This window comes from Protopterus annectens, chromosome 4.part1, assembly GCF_019279795.1.
Source record: "Protopterus annectens isolate FY-2018-M chromosome 4.part1, PAN1.0, whole genome shotgun sequence".
Lineage (NCBI taxonomy): Eukaryota > Metazoa > Chordata > Ceratodontiformes > Protopteridae > Protopterus > Protopterus annectens.
Window position 1 is genome coordinate 518995942 of NC_056734.1, and position 22500 is coordinate 519018441.

Sequence of the window (22500 nt, forward strand, 5' to 3'; positions counted from 1 at the left end):
GATTACCTTTACCAGATCATAGGGCCTTTGGCTTCTTACCTTTCATGGGAGGAGAGGTTTCATGGAGTTACAGGATTATTCCTGTTAGTAAATGAAAAGTTTTCTTTTTGAGAAATGAACCCATTCATAACCCTACTGTTGTGAGGCCATGAAAGTGTAGGAATGGGCTTTTATAACCTCCTACTTCCTTACTGCCAGCCATATCCCAGGAACAGTCAACTCCTTAGTGGATTAACTCGGCTATTGCCAGCTAATGTCCAAGTGGTCTGTCAACCTGCCTATAGTGGAGAAGGTGTTTCTTCACTGGGAGAACCTTGCTGTGATCCTTTGGTATCCCTAACAAACACCAAATTTAGCAACTTCTTTTCCCTTATTTCTCCCTTGGAAGTGTGACCAAAGGTGACCTTGTCCGTAACTGGCTCGTGGTTCTCATCTGTACTTTCCCTCTGCTTTTTCTTATTCCCAAGTTTATGGAGAAAGTCAAGATGCAAAAAAAAGTCAGTTGTTGTAATGATTCCCTTTATACCCAAATGAGTGTGTGCTCCTCTGTTATGACCTCATCTTCTGAGCAGGCTGTTACATCCTGAAGCCAGTCAGCCGATTTCTGTCTCACCATTCCAACAAGTTTCATCTGGTCTTTCAGTATCACTACTTATCAGTAAACTTCTGCCAGGGACTCTCCTTACCTGGAAAGAGTGGTCCAGACCTTTACCTTTCTTCAGAATCCAAACATTAACAAGACCGTGGGCTGTGGTACTAATATCAATTCCTATACAGTTTCAGACCATCTGTTCTTAATTATTTATCAGAAATCTTTGACTCTGGTCTCAGTTATTCTTCCATAAAAGCTCAAGTATCTTCTATATCTAATTTCCATCAAGGTGACAGTTTTCTGCACTGTGAGGTGGCATCCTACTTGATGGTTGACTATGATGGAAAGTGAAAGACATTATGGCCAACTTGCTACTTTTAGATAAACTATAACCTCACCCCCGGCACACTTATTTTCATCCACAGTCAGCCCCATACCCATCAATTACAACCAATTTATTGACTTTGCACATTTCAGATATCTGATTTTGTTAAAAATAGCCACAGTAAAGCATTTCAGTTGGCTTTATGCAGATACACACTAGTTCTGCAAAGCCAGAATAATACTTGTTTAACTTGAGCAAATGACAATGGTGTCTGTCTTCATTCACAAAAAAGCTCCCATACACACCAATTAGTCACATTTGATGACTGTGTACTCTTCAGATATCAGATTATAATAAAGAAAAATAACTGTATGCAGTAATTTATTTTGTCCCCTGCACACACACACACACACACACACACACACACACACACACACACACACACACACACACACACACACACACACACACACACACACACACACACACACACACACACACACACACACACACACACACACACACACACACACACACACACACACACTCACACAAATGTTCCCACTAATTACAACAAACTATATAGCTGTCTACCTTTCAGTTGTCTCAGAGGAAATATGTGAAAAAAATACATAAATAATGGCACTGTACACTCGCGCATGCACACACACACACACACACACACACACACACACACACACACACACACACACACACACACACACACACATGCGCGCACATGTGCACACACATGCACACACAAATGTGGCCAGTAATTACAGCAAGCTGTATAACTGTCAATCCTTCAGTTGTTCGAGGGCAAATTTATAGAAAAAAATACATAAATAATGGCAATGTATACACCCCCCCCCACACACACACATATACACAGACACCATACATACAAAGTTCACACACAAACACAGCAAACTGTACTCTTCAGATGTTTGATTCTGATCAAATGAATGAATAAATGTGTGCTATAAATGAATACATCTTTGCAGTGTACTGGTGTTAGAATTCAGTGTGAAACCCACTGTGCTTCCTTCACTTTTTTCTCAAGCCCTTAGTTTGAAAGACAAGGAAAATAGTAAACAAATTATGATGGGTACACCACAGACCAAAATCAGTGACAGAGATTGCCCTTATGTATTTAGAAATTTGCTAGAATAACAGCCTTTGCATTAGCATGCTTTTTTCTCCTTGCTGTTAAGTCTGAAACTCAAATAGCTGTCATTATTTTGTGATTGCAGTCCTCACTGATTTGACCACTAAAACATAAACCATATGGGAAAGGGACCAAATATGAGGCAAAATAACAATTAGTTTCTAGTAATGGCCCTCCTTGTTTTTCTTTTACAGCTCTAGAATAGAATGTGGGGTGTATTTATTAATTCATGTATTAGCAATTTATTTATTTATTTTACATTTGTTAACCGGGAGAGTCCGACTGGATAAAGGTCCATTTTCAGCGGAAGCCTGGGGAGAAAAGCTCCAGTTACATTCATTTTTAATATTAAAAGCCAATACTTGTGACATTCATTAGAGACAGACTAACACTGTGAAACTAAGTGACACATATTGTATACACTCTGAGTAATTATGAGAGCAACAGGTAAAACTGTGTAAACACATTCATAATTATGAGGAGCAATACACGGAATTCATTACAGTAGCTACAGACAAACGGATGAGCAGTTAGTAATGCTCTCTTAACATGCCAGAAAACATTTCCTATCCTGTAGTAGTATTAGGACTATGGGTAGGCTAAGAAGGTAGCATATTTATTGCATAATTTAGATGTTGTAGTGGCATTAGTCTGAATTACTGTAATGGATGTAATCACTAGTTTTGATGTGTAATCTCTGATGAATTCAAAAATAGTTTCAATAAGCTGCTCATTATTTTTAAGGAATTCAAAAATTTTTGGATGAGCCAACAATATTTGTACATTTTAAAGAATAATATTGTTGCTGCTTTGGTAACAATTCTGCAGTTTTTTTTTTTTTTTTTTTTTAGATGTGGTACAGGTCAGTATTTATTTTATTTGTAGAGCCCATTTTCTTTAGAAAAACAGGGCTTGATCACATTTATTTATTAATTTTGATTTAATGAGATAACTGTGGTTGATTATAACATTTGTTTATTTTGTGTGTGAATGTAAATGGTCTTTTGTGTGTTGTCAGGTGGTTAAAGAAGAATGAAATAGCTGTGGTAAGGTTTGAATCTGGATATATGGAGGCCAGTCTACCACTGGCAATTCTTCTAAAAAGGTTGAGTTAATAGATTCTGACATAATTTTTAACTATTCTGTATTGGTTTTGCCTATTTTATTTAAAATATAAAGGTGTTAAAAACTGGTAGATGCCACTTAATGAATTTGGGATTATTTGTGTAAATTGGAATCGGTTGGCTGTGTTAGTAATTATGGGAGCAGGTAATGAGCTTTTACCTGTAGTAGTTTTATACCTAGTTATTTTTGTATTGTTTTGTTTTAAGGTAAGTCATATTCCTCTGTTTATAACTCATTTTTGCTTTTCATGTCAGTTAACATAAAAATCCCCAAGTAGAACAATCATCATAGTTTACAGTTTTATACATTTTTTGTATGTTTCTGGTCTACTAGAGCTGTAGATCAAGACGGTGATATCTACATTACCCCTATTAAGAGTCATATTATTTCCTGATATAATTTGGAGTAGAAGGCAGCGAGGTGTGTCGTCAGAAGTAATATTACTTCTATGAATGGTATTAGGATACAGACTGGTCTTTAATAATAAAGTATTTCCGTCTAGACATGTTCCTGGTGTATTATCAAAGAATGCATCACACATTACTATTGTAGTTGAGTGATTCTGTTGTTCCAGTACTTTCTGAGGAGAATTGTTGTAGCCAGCTATTGAACAGTAGCAATGCATTGTTTATATTACCTATAATCATGTAGGAAACAGGTATTTGGATTGCTTATTGTATAGGATAGTAGAGATGTAGGATTATGTCCTATATCTATTTGAATGCCAACTATTAGCAGTATTTTTAATAGTGGCTTTAATACATTTTAATGATCTTTGTGGATTGGTTGTGAAGCTATTACTGTTTGATGAAGATTAATTCTAATACATCAGTTTGTTTTAGTGTCCATCTAGATTTTGATGTGTAGTGTTGATACTGTCATTAAAAGCATCAACATGGTCATACGTTGTATAGAGTTTTGCTTCATATTTTCATTTGTTTTAATTAAATTAGATGTTGAGTTTTCTGCAAGAGAAAGTGAGACTAATTAAATTACGAGTATTAAAGGAAAATTAGAAATGTCTTGTATTTACTACATATGTTTACATGTCGAAGAAGTGCATTTGCTTTACTAGTAAAATCATAGTCATATACATATACTCTGCTATTCAATTATTTGTTAGTTCTACCTATATGAAATGCATCGCAACCTGAACACTGAGCCAGAAATATTAAATTTTGATGCAAACTGTTACAATTTCCAGATTACTTCAGACTTATCTCAGAGGTCTTACAGTTATGAAGATTACTCCATCCAAAATAACTGTAGAATAAGTGCAATTCATACATTATCTACATTCTTTGCCTGTTTAGCATACTGTGTTTTTTTCTTGCATTACTAAAGCTAAACCAATGGTATTTTCTCCTCTTACCGATTCATCCAGTTATAATGACTCAACAGTATAATCAGGTCAATTAGGTATGGGTCAATAACACTAGAATGGGGCTAGTAAAAAATAAAAAAAACTACTGGAATAATAAAATTATTATAGTTTACTATTCTATCAACATATCTGATGTGCACTTTGTAAAACAGTTTGAATTTAAGTTGGTTTTCTGAAGTCAAACCTTTCCTGTCAGAATACTCATGCAAGACAATAGCGCAGACCTATCTACTCTAATCTCCTGTATGTCCCATCAGTTTTCACTATCTTACTGTCTTTTGAGCAAGCCAAACTGGTGCAATCTTATAATTAAATTAACAAGTTTACAGATAACCAGATTAACTGAGCACACGTCCTGTACTTCACTCCATTAACTGGTTGGAGCTCCCTAATCCATTAACTTTCACTCACTTTAAGGGTGCCCACAACATCATGTGTACCCCAGGCAGATATCGTGTTATGAGCAAATTATTTAATTAGTACACATCCCACAGAGATGTGCTCACTGAGCCAATACCTGGTGTTCATTCAGAAATCTTAAAGTCCTAATGATGACGTCTTTGTTCTGCATATGTTGCTAAACTGTGGAACTCGATCTCAATAGGTAACAGAAATATTTAATTCCATCTACAATCAAAAACTACCCATCAAGAAAATGGTCCTGCACTTGTAGCAACCTAATGACTTAGCCCACTTTCTTATTCAGAATCTCATTCCAATTCCAAATCAAAATCTGAATGAAAACAAAACTGTCAACAAATCCCACCCATGTACCAAACACATTACTAAGTCTTGCCCTTATGCAGTCAGACCAAACAAATGTCACAAAAATCTTCACACTTTTTTCTCCTAGGTACTGGTCTAAACTGAATTTTATCTGTTTGGATAAAAGAAGCATATGCTTTATTTACTGTATGTGTACTAAAACTACAATGCAGCTATATACGTACACTGTAAAAATAGTAGATTGTGCGTGTAAGGTTGTGATCAACTTTTAAATTATATATAATCAGTGTACTAGATTGTGTGTGTAAGGTTGTGATCCTCTGTTAAATTATATATAATCTGTGTGGTTTTTTTTTATATTTCTTTATTGATACTTTGCCTAATCGTACTTTCCTGGACATTGAAGTAAATGAATAAAAACATGAATTTTAAATAATCGCTGTACTTCATAGATATTTTATTAGTAAACATTGGATTCCATTCCACTATTTTATTAACTTCTGGAAATGCTTTAAACATCTCCCAGTTTTTGCAACTGTTTCTGTCCCCAGAATATTAGTACTATAGATTTAGTTCTACATAATTTAATATTATCTGCATTTTCCGTCTTTTTCACCCTTCTTATTTTGTGCTCCATTGCCATCTATTGACTCAGTTCTAACATCATTTTTTTGCTTTCATTTTAAAATTTATTGTTTTACAACCTGCAATGGATAATTTTGTTGTTTCTGTAAGCTCATCCATTTTTTTTAAATCTGCCTGATCCATTGTATAATTGCTTGCATGAATACTCTGTCCCCTTGCAATATTCCGTTTAAAATAAGAATGGTGCATACTGTCATAATATAACAGTATATGGCTACCAATATATTTTCTGTACAATTTAATAACTGATTTCAAAGTGTCCATGTTTTTGTTATATGTAACTATGCCTTTTATAAAACTTAAAAAGCTGTGCTGTCATTCGACTTGTTCTATGAAAAGCAACAGTTCATTAGTATTTTTTCAACAGAATATTCTTAATAAAATGTCCACAGTAGTTTGCATTTTTGAATAAATCTGATTTAAAACATTATTTTCTTCTCACCGACTACATAACAAGGTTAACAAAACTGTGTGTCAGAGCTGCACCCATTGCTTCTTTTTGTATATAGCAAAATTCATTAAAAAAATGTTTGTTAGCACTAAATCATTTACTGATACAAGCAAGTGTATGTTTGCATCTGTTAACTTTCCATATTTTACTAGCATATGAACAAGCAAGTCTATCCCAAAATCACAGGGAATTACTGACTACAGTTAATCAACATGTACAGTAGCAAGCAGGTTAGTAGATGAAATAATTTAAATCTTTTATTTTTTTAAATGAGCTGTTCAGGATATTAATATATGACTTTGACTCTTTAGCAATTTATTTCACTAGGTATTTGACATAAATAGCCAAAGGCTATTGTGCTTGTTACTGTCAAAGATAAAGACACTCTATTCAGTAAGTCCTTATGACACAGAGATAGAGTGGTTTGCTCATATGTTATTAAAAGTGGGGAATTAATAGTAGCAAATGTACAGTTGCTTGCATGATTTAAATCTCACAAACAATTTTCTTTGCCTTTAATGAACTTTGTTATGAACAAAAAGAAGGAGTAGCAAAAGGTGAAGCTATAGCACTCAGTGCTGCTAACCTGACTATGAGTAGTCCGTAAGACAATAATGTTTTAAAATCAAAATACACCCCTAAGAGATCTCTCAGATCTGAACATCAAAATCTGATTGATATCTACAAACCTAAAAGTCCTGCTGGCCAGCTTCTCCTCTCCTTCACTATCGGTAAGGCTTGGAACTCTCTCCCTTCCTCTCTAAGAACTATATCAAGCACTGAAAATTTCAAAACTCTGCTTTTCAAACATCTGTCCACTAAGTGGAAATGCACCTGCTTTCACCCTACCTAAAACTATTCAAAAACTCATAAATATCCTACCTAGCAAAAAGGTGAGGCTGCCCTTTAGTCCACCTCAACTAAAAACTATCCAAGTACATATTCATACCACATGGAGTGCTCCATTGCACTCAAAATGTCCAAAAGACTTATCTTCATACTGCTTCATGTAAATATTGTAAATAGATTTCTTAACTCTCTTCTCTATGTGCTTAAATAATTGCATTTTCTCAAACTACTCTATAAGAATTCCTTTACAAATGCATAACCTTCTAAGAATCTGCTCATGTGCTCAAATAATGCTTTGTCTTAAATTACCCCATAAGAACAGCTTATGATTTTATAACCTTTTTAGAATAACCTTAGTGAAGTAGTATTTGACTTTGTTGCAATATTGAATGTTTCTATTGTACAAACTGATTACCTCAATGTATCATTCATATTTTATATTTCTGTATTTTATATTTGTACATCTGGAGCTTTTCTCCCCGGGCCTCCACTGAAAATGGGTCTCAGGGCCCAGTGGACTTCCCCGGTAATCAAACTGGAAATAAATAAATAATAAATAAATAAATAAAATACTATGAATGTTTTATTGGTGAAATTTTATTAGTTTTGGAGGACGGTACTAATGAACTGCATCTTTTTATAGAACAGTGGAGTGAAACTACAGCATTTCTGACGTTTACATGTACATATATTAACTCGGGTATAAAATGTTAAATTACTATATAACTAAAAATTAGTTACTAAATCATATTATAAAAGAGGTTGCCAACATAGATATTACAAAAGACATGCAATTTTACTGTAGTAAGTTGTGCAGTGCACTCAAGAATGACCATGATTTAAAAGATATCAATCATTTACAGTCTATTTTCTGTGTATGCTATCATGTATTGAATAGGAGGTATGTTTTTTCTCTATCAGCGTTATTCAGATATGGTTCCTTGTATGCAAGAAATGTCATTTTCCTGTTTTTTCTAGTTCTTTTTCTTCCTTTACTGTCATTTTGACAGATATCACAGTGCCCCCATCCTTGAGTGGGTGTAGCAGCACTCCAATTCACCCACTGTCCATTTCCCAGATTTGAGCCAGGGCCGCTGAGGAGCCTGTGGATGGTCGCTGTCTATCCTCTGGCTGTTTTTTTCTTATGACTTATGCTCTTTCTTTCTTCCTTCCCCTTCCCCTGTGGTTTCTGTGGTGAAGTCTGGGATAAGAACCATCCCTCCATGCCAATGTGTACACCTGTGTCATCATTTGAACCCAGGTTGGCTGGGCAGTAGTCAGGGCTTTATTCCTCTACTCCATGGCCTCAACTTGAATGCCAAAAAATGCATCATCATCCCTTTTGGGGAGAATGATGTCCCCACAAATTATCACATTGATAATAAGGCACTCAGCAGGCAAACAATCGTGAGGGACTTGGGAACCCAGGTTAATGGCAAACTGACGTTTGACCACTATATTGCCTCCATTGTACGGAAAGCTTTCTACATGGTCTACCTCACTAGTAAGGGTATCTCATCCAGGGACAAGGTGATCATAACATTCCTGTATTCTTCCCTAATAAGACCGATTATTGAATGCAATGCCCCTTTTGGCATGTACCTCACAACGCACATGCAGCAGCTGGAGAGACCACAGAAATTCCTCACCCGCAGAATCCAGGGCCTCAAACATCTACCCTACACAGATAGGTTAAAAGCCCTGTCTCTCTACTCAGTCTCCTACAGATTCCTCAGAGGTGACCTCTGTCTGGCATACAAAGCAATCTCAGACCCCACCATGATGGGACTGCTGCATATCCACAAGTCAAGCTCTACTCGAGTAACCCACACATGAGACTTCAACCTGGTCTGTGACATAATAGGACTTGTTGGCAGGACAGATTTGTGTCCCAGAGACGACTCCTTTTGTGGAATAGACTCCCTCACCATGTAAAGCAGAGCACCTCATTAAACTTTTTTAAGTGCAAACTGGATAACTGGATGGGGAACAGAAAATACACCCCTGGGATTCCACCTATGTCCCTGCTGGACAGTGGCATAGGGTGGTGACTTGTTGGAACATGGGCTAAATTCTTGGCTAGGCTTGTAAGGGCCTCAGGGCCAATAGCCTAGTAACTTCATATGATCCTGTGATCCATCAGAATGGCAAAACCATGTCAGTTTCCTCTTAAATGAATTCATGTTACATATTATGAGTTTGTTTCTTGCTAATGTACCTGTGCTATTGACTAAATAAAGCAGTTAGACGTTTCTGGTAATATACTGTTACATTTTGACAGTATGAATCTTTCTTATTTGAATTTTAATATTGTGAATGAGCAGGCTATTCAAGTAATTAATTATTCAGTGGAATAAACAGATTTTGAAAAATAAACAGATGGACTTACAGAAATATTTAAACAGGAAATTATCCATTGCAAGTAGGAGAACCAGAATTTTGTCATGTGAAAGCAAATCAAATAGATGTCAGAACTGAGCCACTAGGTGGGGATCAAGCACTACCTATGAATGGTGAAAGAACATACCGATTATATGAACTTAGATGGAAAGAAATCGATGGTACTTTACTTATTATGTGGACTGAAAAATTATTAAACCAGTAAGTACAGAAAAAATTGAACAATTTTACAGCATTTCTAGAACTTAATAATATAGTGAGTAAGAATCCAGGTTTTACCAATTAAAGAGCTATACCTTTATTGCACTTGTTTAAGAAAAAGAAAAAAAAAACTGACTGTATGTATGTACAAGGAACATGCAAATGCACAGTTGAATTGTAATCATTGTAGATTTACTTTAGATGTAGTACGATTTTATCGATATATGACCAAGATAAGTCATAAGACTCCTGGATATTTTAACTGTAATTCAAAAAATATATACTATATGTAGCTACCAGTGTTAGGTAGAATTACCAGAAAACTTAAACCAAAACATATGAGCATTAGTATGCTATTAAAAAAACTAATGAATCAAATGCACTTTATAAACATGTAAAGTATGTAGCAAATATAAATAATTTTTTCCTGTCTTGCATAAAGTTGATTCGAGTGTAAAAGGTGACAATGCAAATAATGCATTAGATTTATACAAATAGAAGTGATAGGTATTGTTTAATGCGATTTGCTTTCAATGTTAAAAGATGCACTTAATTTTATATATGTACTGAAATCTAAGTCAGTATAACATTAAGCTATTTTTTTTTTAATTTGTAAGTACAATGCTATTAAGGTTGTGTGCCTTTACTTGTATTTATGAAAGGTGTGACCTTTTTAATTACTTCAGGCTAATAAAGTCCTGTAATTTAGAAAGATGAAAGTGCTTACTTGAATAATAATATCTTGTGATTCTTCTTTTTGATATTTTGTAATGCTTTGGTATCTTTTTCTGTTAAATATACAAATATGCTAAATCCTAAGGTATTGACTGGCTTTAACAGTGAGAGGACAAGTCTGAATGTCTTCAATAAACCCTAATATGTAGTTAATATGCACATAAACAGTAAATAATAACATGGTTTCCATATCCTACTTGTCTTTGCAGGTGCCAGTAACAGTTTCAACAGGTTTCAGGGTATAAAATGGTGAAGAGGGTATTATGTGATTGATACCCTTTCTTTCATTTTCCAGTTTTCTACTTTATCCAGTTCATGGGTGTGGGGCAGAACATTCGACGGCCTCAAAAGGGAGAGAAATGCTGCTGGGTTGGGCACAAGTCTATAGTCAGACAGACATATGCATACAGCATGCAATTGTACTGGCAAAACTGGCATTTTACCTGTGGTATGCTTTGGGATATGGAAGGGAACTTGAAGCACTCAGCCAAAGCACATGGGTTCTGAGATTCATATAGTGCAGTACAGTGCACAGAAAAACACTGTTTAGCATGTGTAGCAGCTAGTCACAAGGTGGGCCTGATTCTGAGACCATGTCAAATGCATATCTTCTTAGCTGTGAGGCATCTCACTCAGCAAATGTTTCAAATAGTCATTCTGCAGATGTGCAGCTCTTATAAATGAATCCAAGACACTTATGGAAGGACTATATTCTTTTTTTTTGGGTGAGGATGACTTGTAACAACTGTTGGACTTCTATTGGTTTAATTTGTTTCTTAATGTAATGTTGCTATGTTTATTTTTATTGCGTACTGCCTAGATCTTGACTTGCATTTGTGTAATTTTGGTAGTATTTTGTGATGTGTACTTTTATGTTGATAATCATGATTTAAGATATATGGTTGTATTTGGTATATGGATTCCATCTGCCTCATATCTGTACCCTCCCATTCACAACTGATAACTCCTGCCCTGCTGGAAATATGGCTACATAGTGAAGTAGTGTGTAGTCCCAGTATCTACGCAGTGTATTGGAGAAGGTGACCAAGATGCAGCCCGACAAATATCCAAAATCCGATAACATGTCTGCTGTAAATGTAAATAATGTGGGGAACCATATAGCTGTGTGTGTATGCTACTCATTCTAACTTAAAGGGCATATAACCATGGAGCAAGGGGAAGCCCTGCATTTCCTTTCTCACCAGGGTGTTAATAATTAAGTTGTGGGGATGTGATTGTCACTTTTCCCTTCATGGAACATGCGGGAGGGCTTGCTCCTCTGGGGAAATGCACAGGCAGGTTTCTCTTAAAATGCTAAAACTTTTATATCACTATTATTTCTTTTCACATTTGTATATATTTTTTCTTAATAAATGAGTTCAGGTCTAACATTATCATATATTTGAAAAAAATAAAAAGCTGACATGGGTTGTAGTAATATCATAAGGAAAGGAGTGTTCCATCTCTGTTTTCAACAAATTCATTATTTTTTAAAAAAATCTGATTAACTGAACACACAATCATCTTGCGGTCTGACTAGCTTTTAGTGGAATTTGGCAGTATTTTTGAAAAGCTGCTTGCAGCTTTATCTAGTCAGATTCAGCAAGGCGTCAGCAAAAAAGAGTGAATGATGGGGAATGATGGTATTTGTATATTAATAAATATTGATGTAAACCTTATATATATTTATTATATTATATAGTATTCTATTTAAACTGAGTGTATACATGTACATGTACATGCATATCCGTTCTTGGGATGAAACATTAAACCAAGGCAGTATTTGCTTGGGTAGGTGCTTGCTTAGGTAGATAAAACAGATCCCATGGCACTCAGTGAAAAGAGTAAGGGGATTTCTCCAGTGCCCCGGCTAAATTTTCCCTAGTTAGTATGCTGCCTTGAGTTTCCCAGGAAAAGAAGCTGCTGACCTAATGCAATTAATCTGGTCAGCAATGCATAAAATAAAATAAAAATAAATGTATATGCCATGCATTGACACACACAACCCACATATATGCATGCATGTATGAAGTATTATTGTTCATTTGTACAAATAAGGAGCCATCAAATTCATTTTTGTGACTACTGTTTACCATAACTTTAGTTTTCTGAAAGAAAAGTAAATTTATAGTTAATCATCACTCAAGTTTTTTCCCCCATCTCCTCTCCCTTGTGTCTTAACACCCAACTTCCATGCCACCCAGCATTACCAACTCTGTTTTTAGCTAATCATTTTTTTCATTAGCGGACCGGAGTTCCGCTGTGGCAACCCCTAACCGGGAAAAGCCGAAAGACACAAACAAACAAATTTATTTCTCTGGATTTGGTTACCTTAGTTTAGTAAAGCCACATTCTCATACCTGTCTTTGCTGGACTATACTAACTCCTTTAGGTGTATGCAATGAAACAGTGCAGAACTTTAAAAGGCAGATAAAGCATAAAAAGTTAATAAATAAGAGAAGACATTTGAGAAGAGTTATGTAGTGGACAGCACAGGGGCTCATCGGTTAGACATCACAGTAGTTCAGGGGTAAGATGCATGCCTCACAGCTCCACTGTCTCGGTTATCAGTCCTGACTTCCTGCTACTGTTTCCATGGAGTTTGCAAGTTTCTGGTATTGTATTCTCCATCCTCCAAAAATTGGATGGTTGTCATTTACAGTAAATTGTGTATCTTCAGCGGTAGCAGTGGACCCCTTTTTACCATTTTTTTTACACAATTTCAGAATATTGCATCAATTTTTGCCATCTCTCTCATTTCAGAGTAAATGTCCTACTTTCATCAGCAGTTGTGGATGAGTGTCACAGGTCTTATCACACACAGTCCATCCATCTGTTATCTTCTTGTCTCTCCTAAAGCTGCTTTACTAAATCATCTTCTGCTTTCCTTCACGTGTAACCAAACCACTGTAATCTGTTCTCCTTGACTTTCTCTGCAGCTGGGGCTACTTGATCTTCAGATGTGATGTCCTATTTTGTTTTGTCAGTCCCACAGTGTGTACCCTACTGACAGTATCAGACACCTCAAGGATCATCAGCTGCTCTGTCTCCACTGACCAGGTTTCTGTGTCCTGAAGGAATACTGCTCATATCACTGTTTTGCATACCTTGCTTTTCTGACATTATTCTAACATACACAGCCCCTAACCCTTTGTATCATGTGACTGTAACTGAGATTTGATGCCATTTAGATTTCTGCTCTCCTCAACCACATTTCCAGTATATATAAAGTTGTTAACTAGTTTCTCTATTTTCTCCTTCTTTTTTCAGCTTCTTCTTATTTCTCCCATTTGCTACCATGATCACAATTCAAGCAGTATGACAGGAGTGTGATACCCCTTACTGGCTGCAGTTGTGGACATCCTGTAAGTTCTTGTATACTGGCATCCTTCATATGTTCCTTGGAAAGACACCAAGAACCAAGTGTTAGGCACGTCATTTGCACCTGTTGGAGTGTCCTGTGTCAGTATGGGAAATTCGCTCTTTTCATTCTTGAAGAAGAGATAGGACAATGCTTTACTATAATGTTGGGCTAAGATTGGATTCCTGGGCAAGTGTCCCAACTTTTAATGTGTCTGCATCTTTGGTGGGGGGGGGGGGGGTTCACCTTGAAAAAACAAATAGTTAAACATTTGGTTTCTCCTGTCTCTCTGACTTTGGATAAAAAAGATTTATTAGGTTTTTCTAAAAGTCTATTTAATTATCTAAACGCTGATTCCTCATTGAGTGCTAAACAAAAAATAATGCTGTCTCTTTTCCAATATTGATTCCAAGTCAGAACAACAGGGAATAGTCTGGGAGGGGATTTCATCTGTTAATTCTTTTCAGGTAGTAGATTCTGATTCTGAAGAATGTGAAGCTTTAGATGCCTCCAGAAAAGCTATCTTTTTCTGGAACTTTTAGTGAAGTGAAAGAGTTATTTCAGTGAGAACAGAGTGAAATTCTAGTATCTCAAGAAAAATATTATGAATTATTACATTTAGACTTTCCTCAGACTGTAGCTGTTCTACCTGTTTTACTGCCATTAGAGGATGTTTTCTTAACAGCCTGCAATATGCCCAACACTCGACTTCTAGTTCCTAAAAAGTCAAATAGATTATTTAAGGTTCCCCAGTCTTATTAATATCAAATTTTATAATCCCAAATCTGACCCTGCAGTGATTTTTTTTGAGAAAAGCATCTCCTGCCAAACATTTTATAAATACTAACCTATTCCTCCTGATGCAGATGGAAAAGCTGTTGATAGCTTTTGGGAAGAAACTTTGTTTAAGTTTTTGCTGACTTCCTTTAAGAATATGAGGATGTTAACTGTCAACCTTCTTTCTGAAAATACAACTTCTCTGACTTGTTTAACTGCTTTACTTTTTCAGGTAACCAAACATTCTTCAAAGTCTTCTCATGCTTCTGCTGATGTTGTATATGTAAGACTTGTACAATCACAAAACGCTCCTGAAGGACATTCTAAATTCCCCCATGACAAAGAGGTATTATTTGGACAATCTGATGCTGAGGTCCTGGAAGATTTGATGAAAGAGGGGAATTAATTCAGAGTATTGCCCAGATTTTTGAACCCCCCCCCCCCCAAGTTAAGAGTTTTCATTCCAATTCAGGACCTGTTTTACAGGAAACAGCACAAACAGTTTTGATACATTACACACAAGCAGACTTTTAAAATCAATGCTAAGGAGGCTAAAACAGAATGGGGACGCCTCCCAAAATCAAGGACAGTCCAAAAGTCCGAATGACTGACTTCCCCTTCTTGATTTCCCTACTCCCACCCTGGCAATCCATTTAGTCTTTCCGAAAGTCTAGTTCTGCATTTTCCTCAGCATCATCAGATGGTATCAGACGAATGGGTTCTAAGAATCATTCACCAAGATTACAGATGGGAGTCCCTTCCTCCCTTTCAGGAGAATCCTCCACACCCTATGAACTTGACTTCTGGGTTTCCTCCAGTCATCTAGATAATGCCATCCCTAAGGGCCATAGAACCAGTGTCCCCAGATGAGACAGGGGAAAGGATTTTATTCAAGATTTGTTTTCTGGTGCCAAAGAAAGAAGGAAACTCAACCTTTATGTCAAAGTTCAAAATGCTGACACTTCAAAACTTCTTAAATCTCATCCTTCCGCTTAGTTTTTTGACATTAAATTTAAAAGATGCTTATCATCACATAACAATTCTCAAAGATTTCAGATGTTTTTAATACCTTTATTAAATTATCACTTAAGACACAGGCAAACAAACATTAATATAAAAGAAAACAAACCATATTAACATGTTTCCAGTTACATATATTATACATCATATATGTTTCTTTTTTAACTATCATCAGTCCAACATTACATAAATTGCTTAATTCCTGCCTTCCCTTAAACCTCTCTCCTCCTTCTGAACATTATTCTGCATGCATTGTTCCCACAATTTCCATTTGGGTTCCAGTTTGTAGCTCGTGAGACATTTCCCTGCGAGCTACAACGCCTAAACCAGAAGGCTGCAGCACCGCTTCACCGTAGAGTGTTATGGCTGAAAAGCAGAATTACTGCAGCTTAAGTCCCCAACAAGAAACCAAGCACATCATGGCCATCCCTAAGGACAGCAACTTGGCTGCATTCTAACAGGGATAGCCGTGCTAAAAGAGTTATCATCATGACATACACAAGTGCAAGGAGCCTATGCGAAAATTTTAACTAGCATTTAGTTTGTGTGTTTTGAGTGTCTATTTTGAGATTAAAAATGGTTAATATGCCTTGGTTCCAGCATTTTCATTATTTGTGCTAGTATTCAGTACTTCAGATGCGTTAGTTTATACTTTGATTTACATTTTCTAGTAATTGCTTTTTTTGTCAGCCACCAGAATTAAACTTAACAATGCCTTATTATGTCTAGGCAATTCAGATCCCGTGTCCCATCTCAAAATAATCATTTCCTTTGTTACACCCATTTACTCACCCAATATTTCTGACACAGTACTCTGTAAGGAATTTTTACAATTTGCCAACTCATCACTCCCACTATTGACTTGTGAATTGCTTATCCACTCTCTCTTCCCAGTCTTTTTAACCTCCTCTGACTGATTCCTATACTTATTGTGCAGTATCTTATATACCCCGCTAATTTTCCCTTTTTTAACAACAGCTTCTGTTCTAGGTTCATACTCTACCAGAGCAGGTCTTTTATTTGGGATTGCCCTCTTTGTCTTTGCCTACACACTGATATCAGTCCATGATAGAGAAAGCAGTCTCCAGACTGCAGTCCAAATGTCTTCTTGGCCTCTTCTCATTCTACTACCTTTCTACCTCTAGTGTTATTTACTCCCAAGACCTTGGTGCCTTTGCCAGTTTTTTTCAGTAAATTCCAACCTCCTGTTGCCTGTTCTCTGTACCCCTACCTGCAGTCATCCCTATTGGCAAAACTTCCTTTCTCCTTTCTCTTGTCTGCTTAGTTCTTAGAACATGTTCTGCTACTTTATGAATATAATATAATATTCTGTATGGCTGTTATTATTCTCCTTAAGGATCTGCATCCAAAATCCCACTCTTTCCTTATTTCTTTAACCCCCCTCCAGCTTCATCATCATCTCTTTTCATTTTGAATTATATTCTTCTGCTTTTGTTATTTATATCAGCCTTAATCGTGTAGCTCTAAATATACCTTCATATCAGGTAATCCTTCCAGGTTTCATGGCATGTAGGATTCTCATTATTTCTCTGGCCAGACTTCATATGAGGAAAATACTATGGTTTCTCAAATCAGTCTTGTTTCAGCACCAGCACGCCTTATCTTTTCAGATTCCTGCACTAGGATTTGTAAAATGGGAGTTGCAGTGGTGGAGGAACCAAACATTTTTCAATGTTCCCTTCTTCCCTTCTTTCTTCCCATTCATATTCAGTCTGTAACAATAGATGCCTTGATCTATGCTTGGAAGCTGTTTCTATGGTGTGAAAGTTCAGGGCCTGTAGGATAATCAGGACAGACCAAAACATATAAATGGGTAAGAGCTGTTGGCAGTAATAAGTCTAAAGTCAAGTCTCTAAATCACCTTTGGTCTCCAGAACCTCTAGGAGTTATCAGAGACAACACCACAGTAATGTAGCACATAAACAAACAGGGTGGTACCAGATTCTTCCACGTGCACAGATCAGCCATGATAGCCTGGGATTTTGCAACGCAGCACAGTTTGACCCTCTAGGTTTCTTACATTCTGTCAGAGCAAAACATTATTGCAGACAAGTGGAAACTGAATCTTGGGGACGTCCAAGAATTGATCCAACTGTGGGGAGCTCCTCAAATAGATCCAGCTGTGGGGAACTCTTCAAATAGATCACTTTGCCTCTGTTTATAACAGAAACTAAATAGATTATCCTGCAAGATTCTTTGCAAGGAATCCTGGAAGATGGATGCTTTTTCATTCCCTTGAGCGGGAATGCTCCTGCATACCTTTCCACTCTTTCTACTAATGTCTAGGGTCATTCTAAAGATTCAGAAGAACTCTGCAAAGATAAATGTGGTGACTCCTTTATGGCCCTGGCAACAGTGGTTCTCCCTTCTTTTGGAAATGGCCAAAGGTAATTACCACAAGCGTCATCACAGACTAGACTTATTCACACAAGACAGGGGTTGTTCATTACACACTAACCTGAAACAAATTCAATTGACTACCTGGATGGTAGAATTTTAATATCATTTAAGCACCAATTTTCTGAGGAAGTAGAGCAGATATTAAATAAGGCTATTAGGGAATCACATATGAGTAGGTGTAAAAGATTTTCTAGATGCTGTTGTAATAAAAAACTAGGACTCTTTTAATGTCTGCACGTCTCTGGTTCTACTATATTTGTTGAGTTAATTTCCTCTGGCCTTTTTTACTCTTTTATCAAGATTAATCATTCGGTCATATCTACTTGCCTATCCATGGAAACCTCCATTCTATCTAGTCTCGTTTCAAACTTTTTAAAAAGGTTCTGCATCTATGCCCATATACAAAACAGGTGGTTCCTGCTTGGGATCATAATTTTGTTTTTTTTTTAAATAACTAACACTTTCTCCATTTAAACCAGTTCTTCAGGCTGAATTGTGGTTCTTAACTTGAAAAAAATAGTGTTATGAATTGCTCTGACTTCTGCAAGAAGAGTGTCCTGCGTTACAAGCTTTTATTGTGGGTCAACCTTATCTCAGATTTTTAAAAAGATAAGGTATCTTTGAGAACAAATCCTGGTTTTATGTCTAATGTGGTTTCTGAGTTTACCTTGAGCCAGACTACTTATTGCCCTGTCTTCTTTCCATAACCTAAAAAGAAGGGAGAAAGGATGTCCACAGACATCTTATACATTATCTTGAAAGAACTAAAACCTTCATAAATTCTGAACAGCTATTAATTTTTTATAAGGATATGAAAAAAGGACAACCAGTGTTGAAACAGATAATTTCCAAGTGATTGTCATATGTTGTTACCTTTTGTCATACCCACCATAACAAATCACTTCCATGCAGATTCAGAACCTATTCTCCCAGGGCCTTGGCCCTTGGCCTCTTCTGTGGCATTTTGTTAAGGGGTGGGCTCTAGTGATGTCATGGAGTTTAGTGCTTATTTATTGCCTGTCATCGGACTTGGTCTCTGTGGTGTGCTTATCTCTATTTGGTGTTTTGGTGTTTGACATTTAGCACACTGTGTCATTTCTTTTTGTAGATATCCTAGAGCCCCCACCTCAGTCATATGTACATACTTTCGTTAAGCGATACAAACTAGATTCCTTTTCCAAGACTAGAACAGGTTTTGCTAGAACCATTCTCCAGGGACTCCTGGACCATCAGTCTTCCTCCAGCCTATCTTTCTAAGATATGGTAATTTAGCCATACAGTTTAGGGTACTACAACAGTGATCTATTGATGAATATAGTACAACTGTGTAAGTCAGCATACCATAATAGATGTTCAAATAGATTACTGTTGCAGTAGAGTGACCCTCCATCCCTCCCCCAATTTGTGTGCAATATTTGTTTTGCCAGTGTGTGTGTGTGTGTGTGTGTGTGTGTGTGTGTGTGTGTGTGTGTGTGTGTGTGTTAATAAGATATATTGTGTGTTAATAAAATATATAAATCTTTTTTTTCTAATGTATTCCTATTCTCCTATTCACAGGGTTCTGGCTACCCTCATTCTGTGGCAAGAAAACTCAGAATATTCGGCACTATAACCACTAATGGGTTTGGTTGCATGGAAGGTGCCTTAAGGCTTTAAATACTGTCTGGATGTCATATTCTTAGCAGGCCATAAACCATACTGCTTAGGCTACTGCGACAGTGATCTATTTGAACATTACTGTTATGATAAGTTTATTTATACAACTGTGCTGTTTCCTCCTTCCTTATTAAGAATATATTCCATATTCTGTGCTCTGTATAGTATGTTCGGCTGCTGTTGTTGTCCTATCCATTTTCAGTAAGAGTGTCTACTGTTGTCAGCTCCTATTCTTAATAGGAGCATATTCAGAACTGCAGAATCTAAATAATGTATGAGGCTGCTAGTGCTGCCATTCACAGCTCTTAGTAGGAGTATTTCCTGTGTAAGAATTTATCTTTAAAAGAGTGTCAAGTTTTTGTTGGCTGTTCTTTCCCATTTTACTTAAAGTATGTTCAGGCCACAGATTATCTAGCTTTGCTCCTCCACAATAATTTCTACCATATATTGAACTGGGCAAAATCTTGAACTATTACAACATCATGTGTTAGGATAGGAATTAAAGGCATGGATGTAATACTTTAACCAACAATACATGCATTTCTGCGGGCATTACAGACTACTCTTTTTTTTCTCTCTGAACACATTATCTCTACCTTTTTCTTATCACAGGATTATGCTTGCAGACATAAAGTTCATTAATAAGTGAGACCATATTCCTAGGCTCTATTCATCCCTTCATTTCATTCAAATATACCAATAACATACATGTAGCTAACTTAGTTGTTGCATAAAGTTAATAGTCTGACTCTGTAGGTCTAGCAAAATGTTGGCACACTCTAGTTCCATTACCATATTGCTTATAGTTACATTTATGAAAACCACATCATTCACATTTTCATTGCTAGGAGCTTGGCTAAAAATCACATTTATAGTGGTCATAGTAGTTGCATTTTCATTAGTAACAACTTGGACTTTGTTACAAATCATTTAGGCATTGCTTCTATTTTTTCATTACTTAATAGCTTGGTTAACAATCACATTTTTGTTAGGCATATCTGTTAGACGTCAGTTACTTTTTATTTACTAATAGTTGGGTTAAAGTTAAGTATAACAATTGCACCTTTTGTTACTAACAGCCTGGTTAAGAATCACTTTTTTGTTGTGTCAGTAGTTATGTTTTCTTTGCTGAGCATTATTTATTGAACACTATTGAACAGCACACCCCTTCTGTCTATATTTGAAATGTATTGTTTCACTTACTGACATTTTTTGGGTGCATCCTCACCTTTCTGTTTACATGTTTAATTTGCTCGGTTATGAACATGGCTTCTTTAATTAACAGTATTCCCTTTAGCATGGCCATTGTCTGCTGCTGCAAATTACTTACTTTTGTTTCAGTTGCTATTTTCTTTTTTCTGCTTTTGAATGGTTCACACAGATTGCTTTACCGTCATGCTGTTCTGTAGCCGGGTTTCCGGAAACTACTTCATTGTGGGCAAACAATAAAATTACAATTCATTCCACACACACACACACAGGCCTGTCCTCTCCTTGGTTATGGAAACTAATCTGTCTGTCTGTCTTCTTGTTAAGGGAAACAAGTCTTAGAAACCTACAGCATGCAAATCAGGAATGAAGTGTGGTAATTTGGTATGATGTCCAAATTTCCTACTTGAGAAAACTATAATTTACTGGATGAAACACACAGAGACAGACTTCTTATATTTTGTATGTTTTATTTACAGTGATAAGTCAAAACCAAATGTAAGTGAAACAATCTGAGAACAGAAAACACAAAAGTCTTATACAGTCCACACAGTTTTCCCCCTCCAGCAATTCCTTCAAATAGTAAATAGATGTGTTCCCCACTCCTACAAAAACTCATCCTGTGTGTCAAGACGCAAATAATTCTGCAAAGCAATACTCCTGAATCAAAAGATACAGGTATGTTTCAGGTAATCCAAGTATGTTTCAGGCAATCCTCCCTCTATACTGCAAGGGAACCATCTCTTGCGAGCAAAACTCTGTCTCTCTGTCTTCATTAAGACAGTTCCCAGTGCACTGAGTAGTCTATGTCTGCTTTACAAAGTATTCCCTCTACACCGAGAGGCCAAATTCTCTGATTTTGTAGAGTTATAAACCTGTCTTTTAAGTTCTCTTCAACAAGTGCTTTCACTCAATTAATGTTTGTTCAGCTCTGCCTCGATGGCAGGTATGCCCTTCCAGTTCACAAATTAAAATCTAACAACCATTCAAATAGCAAGTCACATCAGAAGGCAGTATTTTTACATAAGAACAGTAAAAATCATATTGTCATCATTTAACCTCTACTATGTTACACACACACACACACACAAACACACACACATACACACACACACACGCACACATACACACCTAAGAGAACTTTGGAGGATTGACAGTTAACCTGCAGCTTGCTTTATAGTATATAAGTATGGAATAGAATTTGGTTAATTCTTTTCTTGGTAAGAGTTTGTTAAGGGAGTGTGGAAGTCACTGGTTGTGACTATTGATCAGGTCTGATATCCTAAAGAGTACAACTGTTTATGCAATACAGTATGACAAAGATTGCGTAATTAAGAGTTGCTGACTGCACTTTAGTAGAAGTATAAAAAATGTATATAACTGGATTGCCAGTTTACCTAGGTTAAAAAAAACTGTAATTGTATTAGCATTTGGATTACCAGTTTACCTAGATTA

General features: G+C 36.4%; 1 protein-coding gene across 1 annotated transcript in view; it reads left to right on the top strand.

The window, feature by feature from the left end:
- LOC122801244 (rootletin-like) overlaps positions 1-22500 on the top strand; it is a 2937720-nt gene that overhangs the window by 23273 nt on the left and 2891947 nt on the right. Inside the window, exon 2 of the mRNA XM_044070796.1 lies at positions 14972-15022. Within this exon, the coding sequence (XP_043926731.1) occupies positions 14972-15022 (51 nt within the window). The remainder of the gene's footprint in view (positions 1-14971; positions 15023-22500) is intronic.